This window comes from Dromiciops gliroides, chromosome 3 (assembly GCF_019393635.1).
Source record: "Dromiciops gliroides isolate mDroGli1 chromosome 3, mDroGli1.pri, whole genome shotgun sequence".
Classification (NCBI taxonomy): Eukaryota; Metazoa; Chordata; class Mammalia; order Microbiotheria; family Microbiotheriidae; genus Dromiciops; species Dromiciops gliroides.
The window spans coordinates 11,617,488-11,638,701 of NC_057863.1; the positions used below are offsets into that span (position 1 = coordinate 11,617,488).

The window sequence follows — 21,214 nt, forward strand, 5'->3', positions numbered from 1 at the left end:
GCTATTTTTGCTTCCTCTGAGAGGGAGCAGGTTGTTTAGTGTTCACAGGAGGCTTGGAGTTGTCTTTGTCACACATGAGATTGGACTTATCACAAAAGAAATACCTCCGTGACGCAGAGACAGGAATCTCCTGGCATTAAAAACATGGGCATTGAGGAGTCATAAAAATGGGCCTGGCTGCGCACCCCTCCCTGGCTGCATGGGCCTGAGGCAGGAGCTCACCTTGCCTAGGCCTCGTCCCAACTCTGCTGGACCTTGTCCAGAGGCTGAGAAACCCTGGCAGAGAGACAAATGGGAAGGGCGCTGGCCTCCTCCTCCCTCCCTCCCTCCCTCGATCTGGTGGCCAGTTGCTTCAGGTACATAAAAACATCATTTCTTCCTTTGAAAGAGAATCTAGACCTTCTCCCACTCCCCCCTTTCAGCCCGAATGAATGCAGGTAACTGGTTTCCACGAAGCACCTTCAGGGATCTAAAAACACAATTAATTACTTCACTTGAAATGGAAGCTGAGTCTCTCCCCCTCCCCCTTCCCCTCCTCCCAGCCTGAATAAAGGCAGGTATGGGCACCTACCCAACACTTCAGAGAAGGGAGAGAGGGCAGGATGGGCGAAGCAGGGAGGGGGGACCCAAGTTCTCCCAGAAGCCACTGCCTTATGTGGTCCCAGGAGTGTTCAAGTGTGTGGATGGCTTATATGTGTGTATGTAGGTGAGCAAGTGTGTGCAAGAGTGATTGTGTGCATCTGTGTGACCACACACAAGCCTGCATATGCATGTGTGACTGTGTGTATATAGGGCCATGCATGAGGATGTATATGTGTGAATATATGCGTGTGAGAGTGTTTGAGTGTGCCTGCATTGTGGAAGTGTGTGTGAATATGTATAAATGTATTGTGTGGGTGTGAACAGGTGTCTAAGAGAGTGTGATTGTGCATATGTGTAAGTATGTGTGTAAGAGTGTGATTGTGTATACATGTGTATGAATGTGCCTATATGTATATGAGTGTGTGCATGTGTGTAAGTATACGTGTGTAAGCACAAGTCTAAGAGAGTGTGATTGTACATGCAAGTATGTGAGTGTGCCTGTATGTGTGTAAGTGTTAGTATATATGTATCAGTGTAAGTGTGAGTGTGAGCATGTGCGTAAGAGTATGGGATTGTGCATGCATGTGTGTGAGTGTACCTGCATATGTCAAAGTGTATAGTGTGAGTGTAAGCATGTGTTTAAAAGAGTGTAGTGCCTGTGTGTGTGTGTGTGTGTGTGTGTGTGTGTGTGTGTGTGTGTGTGTGTGTGTCTGGCTCTTGCTCTCTTCTCTCCTGTCTCATCTGTTGTGCTCCTGCTTCACATCCCTTCCCTCCCAGGAAATGTAATCTTGGAGGCAGGGGATGTCTTGCTTGTGTTTTCATCCCATCCCCTAGCACTTGGCACTGCAAATAGTAGGCACTTAATCTATGCACACTAGATCGAATAGATAGAAAAAAATATGGCCTAGAACTACAGCTGAGAGCTGCTGGCCTTACCCTCTCCCTTTGTGTGTCTCGCAGGTTCTGCTGGAGATCTCTCAGGGCCTCCTGGACAACTCCAACATCGATCTCTGTGGGGCTGAAGCTCCCTCGTGAGGGAGAGGGCCGCCTGAGTGGGGAGTAGGCCTGGCTCCTCTCTGGGGATCCAGGCTGCAAGGCTGGAGTCTGTTGTCCATCTGCCTCTGATGCGCTCCCCAAGCCTACAAAGGGGTCATAGATCATAGATTCAGAAGAAGAAGCAAGATGAACAGTCCCCTCCTCTTTCAGATGAAGAAACCGAGGGAGCTCAGAGAGGTCAAGCAATTTGGCCGAGGCCACACAAATAGTGCATCTCCCTGCTATGCTAGAAAGTCTTTGGGGTGGTTCTGGTGACTGACCAAAAGTCTTTTGTCTGAGAGCCAGCTCAGCTGAGTTCTGGGAGGATCCCCACGAGGTTGGTCACAGTGGGTGAACTTTGGACCACATCAACTCCCATAGACCATCTGTGAAATCATGAATGGGAGGGGGAGCCTGGGAAGAGCGCCCCCATGCCACCCAACCAGTCTGTCACCCCTCCCAAGACTATTGGCATTGCCCATATCATCTCTAGGTGTGCAATGGTCTGTCCCCTGTTATGCCAGGGGTGAGTGAACAGGTAAGGTGGGGCACCTCTTTGGTACCCCTGAATTTAGGGCCACCCTCTTATACTGGGTTATTATGTGAACCCATGGGATCCTCTAGCTAATGAGATGATCCAGTTGGATTCATCCCCCACTCTTCTCTCTCCCCAGTCCTGGAACCAAGCCAATCCTGCCAGGCTATTGGAAAGGGTGTGCAAGTAACTCTTCCATGGCTCTCCTCCCCATTTTAGGAACTTTCCCATCCAAAACACACCCCCTGACCATCACTCCCCTATATATGTGACCCCTCACTAGGAGGAGATAAGCAAACTCTTTGAAGTCAGGGACATTTATTTCACTTCTGCTGTTCTGTTCCTGGCATTTAGCACAGTGTAAGACCACATAGTATGTGCTCCTTTTCATTCATTCATTCATTCATTCATTCATTCATTCATTCACTCATTCGTTCATTCATTCATTCATTCATTCACTCATTCGTTCATTCATTCACTCATTCGTTCATTCATTCATTCATTCATTCATTCACTCCTTCCTCCTTCCTCCCTCCCTCCCTCCCTCCCCCGCTCCTTCCTTCCTCCCTTCCTTCTGAGCCTCCCTTCCTGCTTGGGCAGCCAGCCTGGATACTGGACGGCTCCTGGAGGCCTCGCCTTTGGCCTTCTCGGTGTGACTGACCTTTGGATGGGGAGGGGGCTCTTCCTTGCAGCGTGCTGAGGCCCAGTCCCCGGCGCAGTGCTGAGTGCAGCCTCCTCAGAGTGGCCTCAGTTTCCCTCCTGCTCCGCTCAGCCTGGTCCAGCTCCTGCTCCAGGCTATGGACGCGGCCGCTGGCTGTGCTCAGGTGCATCTGGCAGACCTTGGCTTCTCCACAAACCTGCCTCAGCTTCATCTCCAGGTTCTGGAGCTCATCGCTGAGCTTCTTCTCATTCCTGTGGCATTCCTGCAGGTTCTCCAGCAGCTCTTTCTCCCGCACCTGCATTCCTGACTCTGTATGTGCCAGTTTTCTCTGCAGGCCAAGGATCTAGAGGAAGCAACCGTGGACACTAGCAAACTTCCATGTCTACATTTGTTAGAGACTAAGATATTAGACTAAAGGGGAAAAGGCCGCCCTAGCTTTTCTGTCTCTGCCTCGGAAGGAGTTGGTGTGCCTCTGGGGTTAGGAGCATTCATTCACTCAACCAAGCAACCAATAGTGAACTTCTACAAGGACTTTGCAAGGTGCTTTGCATGGTCTTGACCACCTTCTTGCTACACCTGATGTCTATCTAGGTCCATCTATACCTGCTTTCCAGCCTGGGGTATCCAGTGCCTACCTCCAGGGCAGACAGCACTAGCGCACACCTCCCAGGGCCCAAGGTTGACAATCTGACTAGGGAGAGAAGCATGGCTCATGTTATGACTGGGAGAGTAGACACAAGCGATGCCAGTGGAAGCTAGAGTTCACAGGCTCAGCCTACCCCCAGAAGCTGACAGGAGTTCCTGCAAATGATCCAGTGCCCTGTGGAATTGGCACCAAATAGGTGAGAGCAAGACATTGTGAAAAGTGGTATCAGTAAAGAGCCTGTTTGTCTCCTGAGACCACGTCACCCAAGACCAGGCTTATACCATGTCCACAGGCTAGTCTTGATGGCATCAGCGGCACTGCGAGCCTGGAGACCCTTTTTCCCCCAAAGAACACTTCCTCCAAAGGATTCAAGGCCATGGCTTCAGCAGGCAGGGCCGGTGGAAAGTTTCTTCCAATGCCAAGGCATGCCCATTGTATGGTGGTGCCCAGATCCTGTCCTTGGGCCGGCAATTCTGTTGGTCTGTTAGGTGCTAGGCATTACCTGGTCCCTTAAGTGAGCCCAAGATCTATCTCTCAGACCACAGATTCCTCTTGTCCTTACACACATCAGAAGGAAATACAGATTCAACGAGAGTAGTTTGGGTAGTGGATCCCTAGCAAGGTGGTCGGTAGGCCATGGGCTCGTGGGCTGAGTAATTGAGAGAGCATGATTGTTCTCTCTGCCAGTTCCAGGAAGATCTGTTGATATGCAGGGTTGGGGAGGAGAGCCAGAATGCATTACTCTGTACAGGGCTCTGCTAATGTGTGTGATGAAAGCTCTTCTCTTTGGCTGCCGCTTTGGCTGGTTGGAAGGTGTGTCGCAATTTGCTTTGGGCAGCCTCTAACTTGTTCACCTCATTGACTGGGAGGACTGAGGGCACAGGGTTAATAATAAGGTGAGAACACAGGATAAGTTCAGGGGAAAATCAGAATTGGAAAGGACCATCTGAGAAAGAGGGCATTTGGGTCTTGGTACTGTGGTAGCAGAATTCCATGGTGGCCAAGAGAGTGACCTGGTTATCTTGAAGGTGGAAGAGGCGGTAACTCAGATATGCCTCCAGGCTTAGTGGGCTCTGACTGCCTCTTAGAAGACTAAGGGTGATGTGCCATGCAAAGGTGAGACTCCGCTTGGGGGCCATGGGTTGTGCAGAAATGAGAGATCAGTTCAGAGTTCTCATCAGATGGGGGAAGAGAGCAGATGGGGTCATCTGAAGCATGACAGGAGGCCCAGCACAGGGAAGGGAATAAGGCCAAAGTGACCTGCTGTTCCAGGGATGGGATGGAGGCAAGACTGGGATCGTCTCCAGCACTGTTATCACCCAAGGATGGAGGGCAGTCATCAGGGATTGCAATGAGCCTACTGGTTTCCTCATCAGGTTTTTGTCCCAGGTTCCTCCCTCACAGGTCTAGACAGACGAGAAAAAGTCTATCAAAAGTTCTTGGTGACCATGGGTAAAGTTTGGGCAGATCTGAAAGGTCTGGCATTTAAAGCCCTCCACAGTCTGGCTCCCACCCACTTATCTAGAATGATCTCATTTACCTCCTTTAGGAACTCCACATTCTAACCATTGGTTGTTCTTTGAACTCTATGTGGCATCTTCTCTCGTCATGCCTTTACCTGGGCTGTCCCCCATACCTGGAATATGCTCCCTCCTCAGCTTTGGTTCTCAGAATCTCTAGATTCCTTCAAGGCTCAGTTTAAGAGGTACCTCTCAACTGAAGTCTTTCTCAAGCCCTACGGTTCTTTGGGATCTTTCCCCAATTCAATGAAATCCAGTATTACAATGATACATTATTAGTATCTTTCAATAACAACATATTATACAACCCTAGATTATACATATGCACATACACATACATATACATATATACACATGTATACACATACACATATAATACCTAAATACATACACGTTCTCTTCTGGGCAATTGGATCTCAAAATGCAAACTATGAAGCAGTTTGTTGAACTGCTGAATCATCATTTCTTATTTCCTATTAAGTCTCTGCTGTCTGGACAACTCCCTCAAGGCCCATGTTTTGTGGTAAGTCAGGTCCTGGAGGGGGGACCCTTCTCCTGTCAGTGGTTATCTGCTAGCAGTCTGCTAGCAGGTTCTGGGGAACCTGGGAGTTCACACTTCTTGAACTCATGAGGCTGCCTAGGAGGCTGGAAATGTCTATCTTGGGATTGCTGTTTGATCACCTATACTTAGGAAAGAAACCCAAAGCTGAGAAGGCATCCTGGAGTCCCAGGCCCAGCTTCAGTCCACCTGGAAAAGCTCCTGCTTTAGCTGCCGCTTGCCCAAAGGGACGCTGTTTCTGGGGTGGGGGAAGGGCAATGCCCTCTTCTGTTGCTCCAGAGGAGAGCTGCTTGGCAAAGAGGAGGTTCAAGGGAAGCAAACAGGCAAGCTGGCCGATATATCTCCTCTCTAAGGGACCCACCTCTGCAGCTCCTCCTGCTACGTCAGTGTGGCAGTGGGGGGATGAGGGGTGTGTTAGGAGCACCTAGGGTTGGCTGTATCACATCCTTTCTGCTCTGAGCTATGTGTCTCCCTAGAAACGGCCAAGGGTCAGGCTCAGCTGTAGGATGCTCTCCAGCCAGAGTGACCAAGGGGTCCTGCTGTTTATCTCCATTATGCACGGAATAAATATTGTTTGGGTTATTTGCTGCATTGAATTGCAAGACTTGGTGAATGAAGCACTAAGTATTAATGGGTAAAAGATACAGGTGCAGCAGAACATTGGAGACCCTTTGGGGCCCAGAAATCATGGCAGCCTAGAGGCAGAAAATTGGGCATGGGTTACAGGTACCTTGCACTTGCTGCCTATAGATCACATTTAAGGATACTGCTTGAGGTTCATTGGTTACCAAGGTGACGATGGGCAGGATGGTCTGTCAGGTGGCTGATGAGATACAGTCTGGAGTTTGTGGAATGCATCTGACCACTGATTGGGTAGGACATAAGTGACATGGAGGTTGAACGTGCTCAGAAATAATACTCGGTAGGTGTGGTGTTGGTCAAGTTTCTTGGTCATGCGAGGATCCGTGAGCCCCTTATGGTCAGATGCCAGAGTTCCCCAAAATAGCCACTCCTGCTTTCTGAAGCAAGGAGGGGGTTGTGAAGCTGTGTGAGTTAAAAAAGAGACCTTCCTGCTGCTTCCTCCAGCTCTCCTCTGTCTCAAAGGCCAAAGGCAACCTTTCCTATGAGCAGCACCTTCTCCCGTGGTCTCTTTGTGATTGTCCTGATAGAGAAGTATGTGAAGAACCAGGGCTGGGGAGGATGGCATAGACTGTAAAACAATGGTGGTGGTGACGATGTGGGACGTGTTAGCTTCTATGAAGAGGAGCTATAAGACTCTGGGTAGCTGTAGATGGGCAAACCTAGTGCACACTGGGGGTAAAAGCCATTTAAAAAAGTAATTTAGAGAATGAGTCTCCATCCTAAGGATGTTTTTCCCCTCTTGGGGCCACATGAGTTCTTGGGAGTCCCCATGCAGGTGTCTCAGGCTTCCTTCCCGAGAGCTTGGTCCGCTTTTGGAATATAGGCCTTCTCCTCTCAGCATCTTTCTTGGCTCTAATTCATTCTCTCAGTTTTTTGGTGATGTCCTCTTTCTCACCAGACCTCCTTTCAAAGGTCAAGTCCAAAGGCATAGCTCACTTGTAGCCATGACTCATAGGTCATCCTCAAATGTAGTGTTAAAAGGCATCCACATGCCCTTGGCAAGGATACTTTGTTACCAGGAAGCCAATCTTGTCACGGGAATCTCGGAGAAGGTCCTTATCACTACCTACATTCTCCCCGCCAGTTAAATATTCACCGGTGCCTACAAATTGCACCACAGTACTATTGTTTTCATAATCTATAGACTCTGCTCAGGTCAGCTAGGTGGTGCCATAGTGCATAGTGTGCTAGGTCTGGAGTCAGAATGACTCATCTTCTGAGTTCAGATCCAGCCCCAGACACTAGCAGTGTGACCCTAGGCAAGTCATTTCATCCTATTTGCTTCAGTTTCCTCATCACTAAAATGATCTGGAGAAGGAAATGGCAAACCACTCCAGTATCTTTGCCAAGAAAATCCCACATGGGGTCATGGAAGGTCAGACATGACTAAAAATGACTGAACAACAGCAACAACAAAGACTTCTTAGTCACATTCCTCTGTGAGGGTTCAGTGGTTCCATAACTGGGCAGTCCTGGGACTTATACTTATCTCCAGTGCTTGATAACACCTTGTTACTATGGGATCACTAGCTTGAAAAGGAAGCCTAAATAGGTACTACGAGTAAAGACAGGGCAGACCCCAAGTAACAGCAATAATCCAGGATGAATTGTTGACATGTTAGCTATTTATGATGGAGAATAGGGGTTAAACCTGTTCTGCTTTGCCTGAGAGGGAAGATCTAGAAACCATGACTAGAAGACACAGGGAAGCAGATGGATTTGAGGTGAGTACAAAATCTCTCACAACAAGACTGGCCTCAAAGCAGAATGCAGTGCTTGAGCAGGGTTCCCTCTGACTTGTTCTCTTCAAGCAAATGTTGGATGACCACTTGCTGGGTAGAGGGGATTTGTGGCCATAGGTGGGTTAGACAAAATGGTCTCTTAGATCCTTTCCAATTGGTAAATTCTAAGATGATCACCTTACCTGGGATGGGATGAATGGTAGGTGGCCTTGGATACTTAGTGTGAGGACCATTGGCAGGGAGATTTTAGATCTGGTTCTCCCCAAACCGCCCAGACTATCTCAGCACCTTTGTGCTAAGCAACCAGTGGGCAGGTGGAGAGAAAGTTGGAAAAGTCTGGTGGTTGAAATTTCTGCTTGGAGAGGACAATCAAAAGTCTGTTGGAAGAAGCTTTTCATTTGTGCAGTAGGAGGCTTTTTGTTGGGAGATACGGTGTGGTCTGGCAGTTCTGCCTCACCAGAGGGGATATGACAGAGGAACTTTTGTCCTAAGCTGTGGGGTATCCTTTGGGGTGGAGGTCTATAGACTGAGCCCAACCAACATTGATTAAGGGCCTACTATGTATTAGGCACTGTGTTAGGTGCTAAGACTACAAAGACAGAGTGAGATGGTTCCTGCCTTCAAATAACATATTCTACTGGGAGGATATAACCTGGTAATAGTTAAATAAACACAGAATATCTATCTACCTACCTACCTATCTACCTATCTATCTATCTATCTATCTATCTATCTATCTATCTATCTATCTATCTATCTATCTACCCATCCATCTACCTATCAATCTATCAAACTATATACCTATTAGCTATTATTTATCTATCTATCACCTACGTATCTATCATTTGTTTATCATCTGTTTGTGTGTCTATCTACCTTTATCTAATAAATACACAGCAATATAGGGGAGGACAATGACAACCGAGGGAAGCAGAAAAGCCCTCTTTCCTGAGGAGGATGCCCTTGAGCTGAGTCATGGAGGGAACTTGGGTTTTTCAGGATGCAGAAGGACATTTCAGACATGAAGGATGGCCCATACAAAGACCCCAAGGAAGGAGATGGAATGTTATATGGGAGAAACAGAAAGGAGACCAGTTTAATTGGAGCCCAGAATGTCAGGAGGGAGTAATGTGTAGGCAAAAATCTGGTGGAACCAAATTGAGAGGGACCTTAAGTATAAAAGAGAAGAGTTTATATTTATCTTAGAAGCAAAAGGGAGCCACGGGAGATTCTTGAGTAGGGGACTAACCTGGACAGACCTATCTATGCTTTAGGAATATCAACATGGAAGCTATTCAGAGGGTGCATTGGAGAGGGAAGAGACAAGGTGAGGTTATTATCAATTGGAGGCTATTTCAACAGTTGGATGAAAGGGGATATGGGCCTGGACTAGAATCCAAGTGATGTGATTGGAGAGATGGGGAAGGATTTCAGAAATCTTGAGGTGATAGAATCAACATGACTTGGCAACTGATAAAGTGGGGGGAATGAGAGTGAAAACATGAAGCTGACCTCTAAGTGGGAAAACTGAAGGATCAGAAGGATGCCGGTGCCCTTAAAAACAAATAGGAAAGGATAGGGTTAGGGAGATGATAATGAGTTATGCTGTGGAAATATTAGATTTGAGACACCTTTATGTTGAGAGATGTCCATAGAGCAGTTTGGTGATTTGGCACTACCATTCAGGAGAGAGATGAAGGTTGGCTAGGTAGATCTGGGACCCACCAGCAAAGAGAATTGTTGAATCCATAAAAGAGAGATGGGGGAGGGAGGGGGAGGGAGGGAGAGAGAGAAAGAGAGAGAGAGAGAGAGAGAGAGAGATGGAGAGACAGAGAGACAGAAAAGGAAGGAAGGAAAAAATGAAGAAAGGAAGAAGAAAGAAAAGGAAGGGAAGGAGGGAGGAAGGAAAGGTAGGTAGAGGGATCATTTTAAGAGTGCACTGTGGGGTAGCTAGGTGGCATAGTGGATAAAGCACCAGCCCTGGATTCAGGAGTACCTGAGTTCAAATCCGGCCTCAGATACTTGACACTTACTAGCTGTGTGACCCTGGGCAAGTCACTTAACCCTCATTGCCCCGCAAAAAAAGAGTTTACTGTGTGCCAGGCACTGTACTATGTTTTGAGGACACAGGAACAAGCACTTAAGAAAGTCCCTGCCCCCAAAGGTGAGGTGAGACAGAGCACAAAGAGGAGCGGAAAGGCAGGTATTTGTGTGCAAGTCCGCACTCTGGTGCGGTGCAGAAATTTGGCCCAGATGCCTGTTTGGGGCCAAGAGGAGGTGAAGGGTCACCTACAAGAACTGGGCTTCCAGGGGCAGGGGCCGAGGGTCAGGTGGGGGCACTTGAGGATGCTGGCTGAGGTGCAGGTGACCCATTGGACCCCTGGCTCCCCTCAAGGCTCAGCTCAAATCCCACTTTCACCAAGAAATCTCTCTCCATCTCCCCAGTGCTGGCGCCTCCCTCGGAGACTGTTCCAAATTTAGCTTGTTTGTGCACGGTTGTGTTCATGTTGTTTCCCCATTAGATGGAGAGATCTCTGAATATAGGAATGGTTCTTTTTCCTCTCTGTGTATCTCTAGTGCTTCGCACAGTGCCCGGCACATAGTAGGTACTTAAATGCTTGTCAACTTGACTGGGTTATAGGTTCCTAGTGAAAGAATCTCATATATCTTAGTGACGAGTCTGAATTTCAGCCTGAGCCCCCATATGCACACAACCCTAGATGGGCCTTGCAGCTGGGAGGGACCCTGTGGCTCATCTAGTTCAGGGGTCAACAATGGGCTAAATCTGGGTATTTCTGTACAGCTGGGGAGCTAAGAAGGGTTTTGCAAAACTGGCCTGCAGTTCATTTTAGAGATGGGGAAACTGAGGCTGTGAAAGATTTGAATTTAGTTCCTTCCCCTCCACACCCAACCCTCTTTCTATTCCCAAACCACGGCCCCTTGGAGCTTGTAAACCATGGGAATGAGCACCAGATGAAGAGAGCCCAGACCAGAGACCAGAGCTCAGTGAGTGGCTGGGGAGTGGTCAGCAACTCTGCCAGCTTGGGGTCTCAGACCCCAAGAGGAAACCCCCCTGTCCAGCCAAACCCAGGCTGGACCAGGGCCAGAGATGGCTCTCTTGGGGTCCTGTCCTGAGGGAGGGTTTGTTCCGCACCCTGGGTGGTAGCCTAGAAAGGCAGGCACTTGGGGCCAAGGCCACCCAGGGAGTTCCCGTCCCCTTGCCAGGAGAGGAACAGAACAGGGTGGGAGGTCAGTCAGCCTGGGGAGGGAGCATGGGAGGTGAAGTAGCTAGGCTCTAGAGAAAGCATGGAATCAGCTGGAGACCCAGGGCAGGAGCCGGCCTGGAGACCCTGTGGCCCAGGGGCCTTAAAGGATGGAAGCCAGGGACCTGTTTGGGCCACAAGTACCTGGAAGACCTGGGCAATGCTACAGCACCTCAGTTTCCTCCTTTGTAAAATGAGAGCATGAGCCTCGATTTTGTATATGACTAGAAGCACAATTATAACATCTACATGTATATAAAACCAGATGTAGGACTCCATATCACTTCATATCTATTTAACTATATATCACCATATAAATCGTATGTACAGATAAATATGTTTGTGTACACACAGACACACACAGACACACACAGACACACACACACACACAGACATACACACACACACACACACACACTGTCTCCTCCAGCTAGCCTGTCAAGCACCTGAAGGGCAGATTCTTTCATTTTTGCCTTTCACTCCCAGTCCCAAGGCCAGTGCCCTGCCCATGGTAAGTGATTAATAAATGCTTGTGGATTCACTGACTGAGTGAACTCTCAGGTACCTTCCAACTCTGCCATCCTTGGATTCCCTCCCTGTGGGGTCGGTCAATCCAGACTGGCCTGGTCTTGGCAGAGGACTGGATAGACCAACCATTGTGCCATGGTCACCTCTGCTCACTCCTCCAACAAGGCATGCCACTGGCCAGGCTTCAAAGAGATGGGACAGAGGCCCTAGCCCCTCCTGAGATCTCTCCCTCTCCCTGTGCCAGGGCAAGGGGGAATGTGGCCTCACTTTCCTCCATAAGACAAAGGTGCAGCCTGTTCCAAGGGCAGTTCCGAGAGGAATCCTAATGTGTTGGACCCATTCTCATCTTTTAATCCCCAGCAAGAGAGTTCTCCAACCAAGAACCTCTTGGGGAGGTTCAGGGGCCTGTCCTGTGGATTTAATAGGCTGAGAGCAGGAAGAGACCTCAGAAGATGTCTAATCCAAACCCCTCGTTTTACAGATGAAGGAATCTAGGCTAGGGAGGAGAGTGACTTGTTTAAGGTCACACAGGTTGTGAGTGACAGAGCTGGGATTTGAACTCAGGTCCTCTGCTCCCACCACTGCTCTCTATCAGCCTTCAAAGATGTTCTCACAACCCATATCTTACAGAAAACCATCCCTTACTCTGCCAACACAGCATATTCCCTGGCACTGATAGATTCATAAAGAAGGCAGCTTAAACTTCTTTGCCTGACCCAAGGTCACCCAGATAGTAAGTGCAGACAGGATTTGAACCCAGTTTCATGGAGTTGCCCTGGGCTATAGATATGTGAACCCTATGATAAGGTCATTCAGCAGCTCAAAGGCAATCATGTTGGGATTCAAACCCAGATCTTCTGATTCCAAACAGCTTCCTTGAAGTCCCTTCCCTGCTGTGGAACTTGGTGAAGGCTGATAGCCAGAGACAGTGGGAGCAGTATGGGTCTGGAGCAGGTTTGGGTGGTGTCCCTGGCTCCCCTCTGCCCCCCATTACTTTGTCTCTACTTATCAGGGTGTATGTTGTTTCACTCAATAGAATGTAAGCTTCCTGAGGCCGGGGGCAGTTTTATTTTTATCCTTGCGTGGCCAGCACCTAGAACAGGGTCTAGTACACAGAAATTGCTTCATGAATGAACGAATGAATGAAGGAATGAAGGAATGAAGGAAGGAATGGTCAGAGGCTTCTCAGACTCTTTCCAGAGCTGCTCCTCCCACCCCCTCTCACACTGCTCCCCCTTCCCCTCTCCTCCTCTCCCTCTCTGTCTCCTTTCACCTCTCCCATTGCTCCCCTGCTTCCTTTCTCTCCTCCTCTTTCCCTCTCCTTCCTCACCCCCTTTCCTCCCCGAGTGCTGACCTGCTTCCCTCTGGTCCTCACATCTTCCCAGGCCCCACTTTTCCATCGGGTGGTCCAGCCTCACTTCCGCCTGCCCAACCTTGCCCCTGCCAGGAGGGCCTCGTCCATACTGCCTTCTCACCTCCTTCCGAGCACTTTCCCAACTGGTCTCTGTCTCCACGACCTTCTTCTGCAGCTCCGCAGATTCCCTCCGGCCCTGCTGCACCCGCTGCTCCTCTTGCATGATTCTGGCCTGCAGGTCACTCACTTCCTTGCACTTCTTCTCATTCTCACCCTCCATGGTCTTTACCTGCGTGAACAGCAGAGGGTCACTGCCTGAACACCTTGGAGAGTCAGGGAGCATTTCAGCCAGTAAGAGGGGCAAGGGGCCACTAGAACCCCCTCGGAGAGGCTCAGAGAGTCCAATTATTCGATTTTCAGTGTGAACACCTCAGCAACCGGCAAACTACAGAACAAGGCTTGATTTATTGTCTATTGTCTTGACTTAAGAAAATGACGGTGAAAATATGAATGATGTGATTAAACATAAAAGTGTGTCGTGGGATCCAGTTGTTAAACATTTGCCAGCATGCATGGAGTCAACCCAACAAGCATCTCTTAAACCCCACTAGGCCCTGGGTGCTGGAGAGCATGGCAATCTGGATTTGGAAACAGTAACAGCAGCTGATGTTTATGTAGCAAAGCGCTTTACACATTTGTTTTGACTTCATTAGAACCACACAACTGAGCTTGGAAGTAGGTGCTATTATTAGCCTCATTTGACAGATGGAGAAACTGAGGCTGAGAGAGGCTGGGTGGCAGGCAGCTCGTCAGTGTCTGGGGATGCTGCTCCTTGTCCGTTATGACCCTGTCTTGGATGTGCTTCCGTCCTTCGGCAGATCTCTCCAGGCAGGGACCCTTCATCTTATGAAGCCCTCACCGAACCTTGACTGGAAAACTGACAGGGATTGGGGTTGGGAAGCTCCTCCCTCCCAGAAGCAGCCTCTTCCATTGGGAGCAGCTCTGGGCACTGGAATGTTCTTTCCCAGAGTTGAACTGAAGCCCATCTCCCTATAACCTCCACCCATGGCTCCTGGTTCAGCCTTCCTGGGCCAAGCAGAATGAGGCCAAGCTGTGTCCTCCTAACAGGCCCTCAGTCTCTTGAAGATAGCTCTGTGCCCCCCTAAGTCTTTCCTCCAGGCTAAGCACCAACATTGTTTTCCTCTCTTGAGAGGAAGACAAGCTGTGCCTGCCTGTGAATCTGGTTCTGATTACTAGTGCTGGCCAAATTCACACTCTTTTTCCGTGGTAGTTGTGTGCTAATCCCCAGATTGTCACTGTTCTATTTAAAATTGTGACCATCCTTGTTATTGTATGGAACGTAAACCCGCCTTGTTAGGGTGGCTGCTCTTTGTGTATCCACCTTCCTCTCCCCTTTCAGAGAGGGGCCTCCCCCAGAGCCAGCTCAGTTGGCTAGAGTCCGATTGCTGATTGCTCCAAATTTCATTGGGAAACTTTTGGATCCACTAAGGATGACATCCTAGAATGTCATGGTTGGAAGGGACTCCAGCAGGCAGCTCGTCCAATCCACACCTTGAAAAGGAATCCCCGCTGTCACCCGCTTGACAAGGAGCCAGCCCTGGTTCTGAAATCAGAGGACCAGCACCCAAACTCCCCTCTGATGTTGACTCCCTGGGAGACCTGGGAAGTCACTTCCTCTCACTGCGCTTCTGTTTCCTCAGAGCATAGGTCAGGCTGGATGGCCTCTGAGGTCCCTCCAAACTTTGCTCAAAGACCCCCAGCATGGGGGAACCCACCACTTTCTGAGGCAGTTCCTTCCACTTTGGGGAGTATCAGGTTTAAGGAAGCCTTTTCTGCTATCAAACCTAAATCTGCACATTGTTTCTGGTTCTTCCTTTTGGATCCAAAAAGAATAAACCCAATTCCTCCTCCCCAGAATAGCAAACTGAAGACTGGATAGGTGTGTATTTTATGATCTTAGAGCATTTTATAGTTGACAAATCACTCTTCCCAGGTAGGTGGTAGGGGCTCTTCACTGACGCTCCAAGGGCCTTCTTCTGTGTCAATGAAGGTCATCTTACCTCATCTATTGAACCTCAGTCTGGGGCTCTGATAGGGGACATAGGAACCCATGGCATGGAGGACTTGACTGCAGGGAGCATCCAAACCCAACCCTCACTGGGGTACCTGTCTCCGAAGTTCCTGGAGCTCTCGTCTGGCCTCCATTCTTGACCTCTCCACCTCTCGGAGGCTCCCTCTGAGCTCCCCAGCCTCTTTCTGGATGGAGGCTTTGGCCTCCTCCAAGATGATGAGCTTCTGTTCCTTCTCCTCTTTGGCCTGCTTAAAACTGAGATACACACACACACACACACACACACACACACACACACACAGACAGAGACAAAGAGACAGAGGGAGAGGGAGAGAGACAGAGAGACAGAGAGACGGAGAGACAGAGGGAGAGGGAGAGACAGAGACAGAGAGACAGAGAAACAGAGAGACAGACAAAGAGAGAGGGAGAGAGAGACAGAGACAGACAGACAGAGACAGGGCCTTTCCATGATCCTGCTGGGGTTCAAGATGACCAACATCCTCCCCCATTCCCAAATCTGCCATATTGACTTTTCTGATTCTTGAGACCATTTGGATGGCCTGTGGATGGTGAAGAATGACTTTTGTCTAATTGAATCGATGTTTTCCTAATATTCGGGGTTATGTAGTCTTAGAGATAGAAGTGGGCTTCAAGTTTGCCAGTTCAATCTTTTCATTTTTGTGCATTTGGAGTCCAAAGACCTGGGCTTAGATCACAGTTCAAATACTCAGAGGCTGAAATGACCTTGGGAAGTCATAGACTCCCTGTGCTTCCATTTCTTTATTTGTAAGACAAGTGGGTTGGGACAGAGAAACACTAAGGTCCCATCTAGCTATAAATCTACCTTCCCCCTGATCCTACAAATAAGGAAACTGAAACCCAGATAGGTGACATGAGCTGATGAAGGGCCAAAAACAGCATTCCAAGGTATGTGACCCATCTATCTCATTTTGGGATGGCCACAGAGTTAGATTTGGAGAGCACAAGAATTATATCCATAGAGTATCTTGCTCCTTCTTCAAGAGGTCACTCAAGTTGCCTTTCTTCCATATTACCTTGTCAGGCCAAGGGGCTCTCACCTTCCTCTGACTTCTTGGGACATAAGACATTTAGATCCTAAATTATACACTGGGGTGTTTAGCTATTTCATGTTTGCGAATCTTCTCTTCCCAAGAAGGCTGAAAACCCTCTAAGCATAAGAAATGCCTGGGGCATTGTTGGGTGGGATTGGGTTGAGGGCAAGGACTTTGCCCCTCTCCTCCTTGAAAACTGGGTCATAAGATCATAATTGGAAGGGAACTTGGAGGCATCTGGTCCAACTGTGTCATTTCATAAGTGAGGAAATGGAGGCCAGGGAGGGGGAGGGGCTTCCCCTAGGTCCCAGAGATAGGAAGTGGCAAAGGTAAGGATTTGAACCCAAGACCTCCAATTCCGGATCTATCATGGGGGTCCTGGCGGCTCTGCCCCCCTACCTGATCTTTTCACTCTCGATTTTCTTGATGGCTTCTCGGAGCCCTGTGTTGGATTGCTGCAGCATGTCCTTTTCCCGGGTCTCATCCTCCAGGGCTCGGCGGATGGCTGTTGTCTCCTTGTGCTCAAGGTCTCGGGCCTCTTGGGCCTCCTGAAGCTCATGCTGTAGGTCGGCCAGCTCCCTGCGTGTCCTCTCCTGACCCTCCTCTGCCCGGAGGAGTTGAGTTCTCAACTCTTCAACCTGGGCAGGGGAGGTGAGAAATCTCTGAGAAAGCCTAGACGACACCAAGGCTTTATTCCCTAGTGTGTGGGAGCAGGGTGGGTGTGGGCAGCTAGGTGCTGGAGTGAATAGGAGACTGTACTTGGGAGGAGGAAGATCCAACATTCAAAAGTACTTACTGGCTGCGTGACCCTGAAGAAGAGACCCTAGTCTCCCAGCCTGCTTCCTTATCACAGCAGCCTGCCTGTGGTCCTTGGGTAAATGCATCATCAGAGGGGAGAGGAATAGAGATCCTTGGGCAGGGCATGATATCAGGGATGGCTTCATGGAGGAGGCAGCCTGTGATTTAGGCTTTGAAAGATGGCCAGTGATACCCTTTGACCCAGCAATACCACTTTTAGGTCTTTTTCCTAAAGAAATCATGGAAAGGGGAAAGGGACCCACATGTACAAAAATATTTATAGCTGCTCTTTATGTGGTAGCAAGGAATTGGAAGTTGAGGGGGTGCCCATCAATTGGGGAATGGCTGGACAAGTTGTGGTATATGAATACAATGGAATACTATTGTGCTGTAAGAAATGATGAGCAGGAGGAGTTCAGAGAAACCTGGAGGGTCTTATGTGAGCTGATGATGAATGAGATGAGCAGAACCAGAAGAACTTTGTACACAGTATCATCAACATTGAGTATTGATCTACTGTGATGGACTATATTCTTCTCACCAATGCAATGGTACAGAAGAGTTCCAGGGAACTCATGATAGAAGAGGATCTCCAAATCCAAGAAGAAAAAGAAAACAAAAAAGAACTGTGGAGTATAGATGCTGAATGAACCATACTATTTCTTTTGTTTGGGGTGCTGTTTTTTTTTTCTATTTTGAGGTTTTTCATCATTGCTCTGATTTTTTCTCTTGTAACAGGACTAGTGCAGAAATAGGATCAATGTTATTATGTGTATATATATGTGTGTGTGTGTATATATATATCTATATGTCTATGTATATAGATATATAGATATAACCTATATCAGATTACCTGCTGTCTAGGGGAGGGGGGAGGGAAGGGAGGGAGGGAGAAAAATCTGAAATTGTAAAGCTTGTATAAACAAGAGTTGAGAACTATCTTTACATGTAACGGAAAAAATAAAATACCTTATATGTAAAATAAAAAAAAAAGAAAGATGGCCAGTGTTCAACAGGTGAAAGGAAGGAGAGGGCGCTTCAGGCACAGGGAGCCCACCAGCAAGCGCTTGCTTAAGGGGCCACGTGGGAGGGGAGGAGAGCAGACAGCTGGACTGGAGCTTGGAGGAGAGTAATGTGATAACACCAGAAAAGTGGGGTGGTGGTTTGAGGTCACAGTTGGAAAATGGCTCAGGCATCATCCAAGCCAGCAAAGAGAACCCTCCCCCCCCATAGCATGTCTAATGTGTGGTCATCCAGCTCTGTTTGAAGACCTCCAGATACTGCCAGATGGAGATCATGTGCGTGTGTGTGTGTGTGTGTGTGTGTGTGTGCGCGCACGCGCGCTCATGTCAGATCTGCCCTCCCTCCCCACATTACCATCAATGGCTGGGGACTTTCTGGAGCAGAGACTGGGTCTTTTTCACTGAAAGTCACCTCACCTGACCATTTATTCTGACCATTGTTTTCAACTCAACTCAACTTGATTCTTTGATTCAGAGGCAGTTGTGGCTCAGTGGGAAGAATGAAGGCAGAGAAGGTTCAAAGTCTGGCTCTGTCTTACACTTCATCTGTAAAGTGAAGACACCGGACTAGGGGGTCTCAAAGCCCCAGCTCCAAACCCAGGGGCATCCTGGACTCACTCTACAAAGGGAGGGGAAGGCTACCCAGAAACCCTTTCTTAGGAGAGTAGCAGCATGGCAGCAGCTTTAGGAAGATGATGTAAGCCATCTGGCCCAGTCAGTGGTCTGTGCTGGTGACACCTCCTCTCCTTTATTCTAAAAAGTTAGCTAGGGCTGGGCAGCCAGGACTATGTCCGGTGATGCCAACATGTGGAGGGCATTGACAATCCCATCAGGGAATAGAAACAACTGAGGTTATTACATAGTGAGCAAAGATTTGAGAGGGAGTCAGAACAAGAGGTAGGAGACCTGCGATTTCATCAGCACAGGAAGCTTTGGGTGAGGGGCTTCCTTCTTTGCAATCTATAGTCTTAAAAAGCTACCTGGGGTACTCAGAAGCTAAGTGACTTGCTCAGAGTCCCACAGTTAGGATATGTCAGAAGTGGAACTTGAACCCTGTTCTTTGTCAATCCAAAGCTGATTCTCTAAAAACACTGCCAGTATAAGTAGTTAAAATAGAGGCTGCCAGATGGTCTGATTTCTGCACTTCCCCCTCCCCACCCCCCAAGCTCCCCATGGCTGTGCTTCTCTCAAGCCTGGGTCCACCCTACTCCCTCCCCCAGCAGTGGCTTTGGGCTTTGACCTCTTGGTGGCCTAGGGTCTCTATCTCCCTCATACAGGGAGTCTGCCCTCAATGCCTTACCTGAATTTGTCTTTTAAAAACCTTGTTTCCCTGGACAGATTTTGCTGTTCTTGCCCAAGACACAAAATTTGCTAGTTACAGCTCTGTCTTCATTTCCCAGGAGATGGAGAAGCTTTGATAGTTACAGTGTGTGTGTATGTATGTGTGTGTGTGTGTGTGTGTGTGTGTGTGTGTGTGTGTGTGTGTGTGTGTGTGTGAGAGAGAGAGAGAGAGAGAGAGAGAGAGAGAGAGAGAGAGAGAGAGCAAGAGCGAGTGAGCGAGCACAGGAAATACTAGAAACTCACAGGAATATAAAATCCTGTTTTTCTAAAAGAAAAAAAAAGGCCACTGCTTTATTCTTTGCACGGTAACATTGTCCAGAGCCTCCCCACAGGCCTGATTCATTCTGTCCCACTCTGTGTTATTGTTGTTCTGTTTTTGAGAAGGATGAGGGTGAGGACCCCCCACCCCTCACATATGGGATCCACAACTGGGCCCAAGGTTTTCCACCGAGCTCAGCAGAAATTCACTCAGAAGGTCAGTGGCCAGAGAAAGGGATGGCTATCATAAAGGAAACTGTTTGCATTTTCCAGGCAGGGGGAGAGGGAAAACCCCAAACAAATGAGAAAAGAAAACCCACCCGAACAGAAAGCAGCCCCAACCCCAACCCTGGCTCTCCCTGTGCAAAGGCGGCCGGCCCTCTTACAGGAACTTTACAGCCAAATCCCTTAATGTGATTATACTAATTATTTCTTTACTAGAAATTTTATAAACAACCTCTGCTACAATCCCATGCAGGCAGCCAGATCTCCAGCTGAGCCTTGGATGGGAAGAAAGAGGGGGTGGAGGGAGCCGAGTGTGACTGTGCAGGCTGTGTGTGCATGTGTGGAGGGGAGGGCTGTGGAACCGGCCGGGAGCAGCCCGAGTTCAAAGGCTCCGTGAAAGCCTTCCCGTCCCCCTGGGGACAGGCAGACCCGCACCCGCCCAGCCCAGCATCCTCTGCTGGGGCTCTGTGCTCTGGGCTGTCCTACCCCCGGCTCCCTCTCCTTTGCCTCCTCCCCTCCCTTGTGGTTCCCCTGCTCTTGTTCTCAGAGGTTTTCCCTTTTTTGGTTGTTTGTTTCTGTTGACTTTCAGTTTTCCCCAAGCCCCCATGATGGATCTTTCCAAGGAGCCTTCTGTCCTTTATTCTGACAAAGTGAAGGCCTTTCCCCCTTCCTCTCCTGGCCTTTCTCCTGCTCCGCCTCTTGTCCCCACTTTCAAATCCCCTCTTGACTTCCCTGTGTGGTCTCTCCCAGGCTCTGACTTTGAAATCACTTGAAAAAAGACCTCTCTCTCTCTCTCTCTCTCTCTCTCTCTCTCTCTCTCTCTCTCTCTCTCTCTCTCTCTCTCTCTCTCTCTCTCCTCTCTCTCTCTCTCTCTCTCTCTCTCTCTCTCTCTCTCTCTCTCTCTCTCTCTCTCTCTCTCTCTCTCTCTCTCTCTCTCTCTCTCTCTCTCTCTCTCTCTCTCTCTCTCTCTCTCTCTCTCTCTCTCTCTCTCTCTCTCTCTCTCTCTCTCTCTCTCTCTCTCTCTCTCTCTCTCTCTCTCTCTCTCTCTCTCTCTCTCTCTCTCTCTCTCTCTCTCTCTCTCTCTCTCTCTCTCTCTCTCTCTCGCTCTCTCTCTCTCTCTCTCTCTCTCTCTCTCTCTCTCTCTCTCTCTCTCTCTCTCTCTCTCTCTCTCTCTCTCTCTCTCTCTCTCTCTCTCTCGTTCTCTCTCTCTCTCTCTCTCCCTCTCCCTCTCCCTCTCCCTCCCTCTCTCTTCCTCTCTTCTCTCTCTCTCTCTCTCTCTCTCTCTCTCTCTCTCTCTCTCTCTCCCTCTCCCTCTCCCTCTCCCTCCCTCTCTCTTCC

The 21,214-nt window shown here is 48.9% G+C and overlaps 1 protein-coding gene across 1 annotated transcript in view; it reads right to left on the minus strand.

Annotated features, from left to right (window-relative positions):
* The window catches only part of CROCC2 (ciliary rootlet coiled-coil, rootletin family member 2), a 163,324-nt gene that overhangs the window by 30,796 nt on the left and 111,314 nt on the right, over nt 1–21,214 (minus strand). The window contains exons 24-28 of the mRNA XM_043997894.1: nt 16,632–16,870; nt 15,255–15,414; nt 13,189–13,356; nt 2,814–3,156; nt 1,519–1,721 (exon numbers count right to left, since the gene is read on the minus strand). Of these exons, the coding sequence (XP_043853829.1) occupies nt 1,519–1,721; nt 2,814–3,156; nt 13,189–13,356; nt 15,255–15,414; nt 16,632–16,870 (1,113 nt within the window). The remainder of the gene's footprint in view (nt 1–1,518; nt 1,722–2,813; nt 3,157–13,188; nt 13,357–15,254; nt 15,415–16,631; nt 16,871–21,214) is intronic.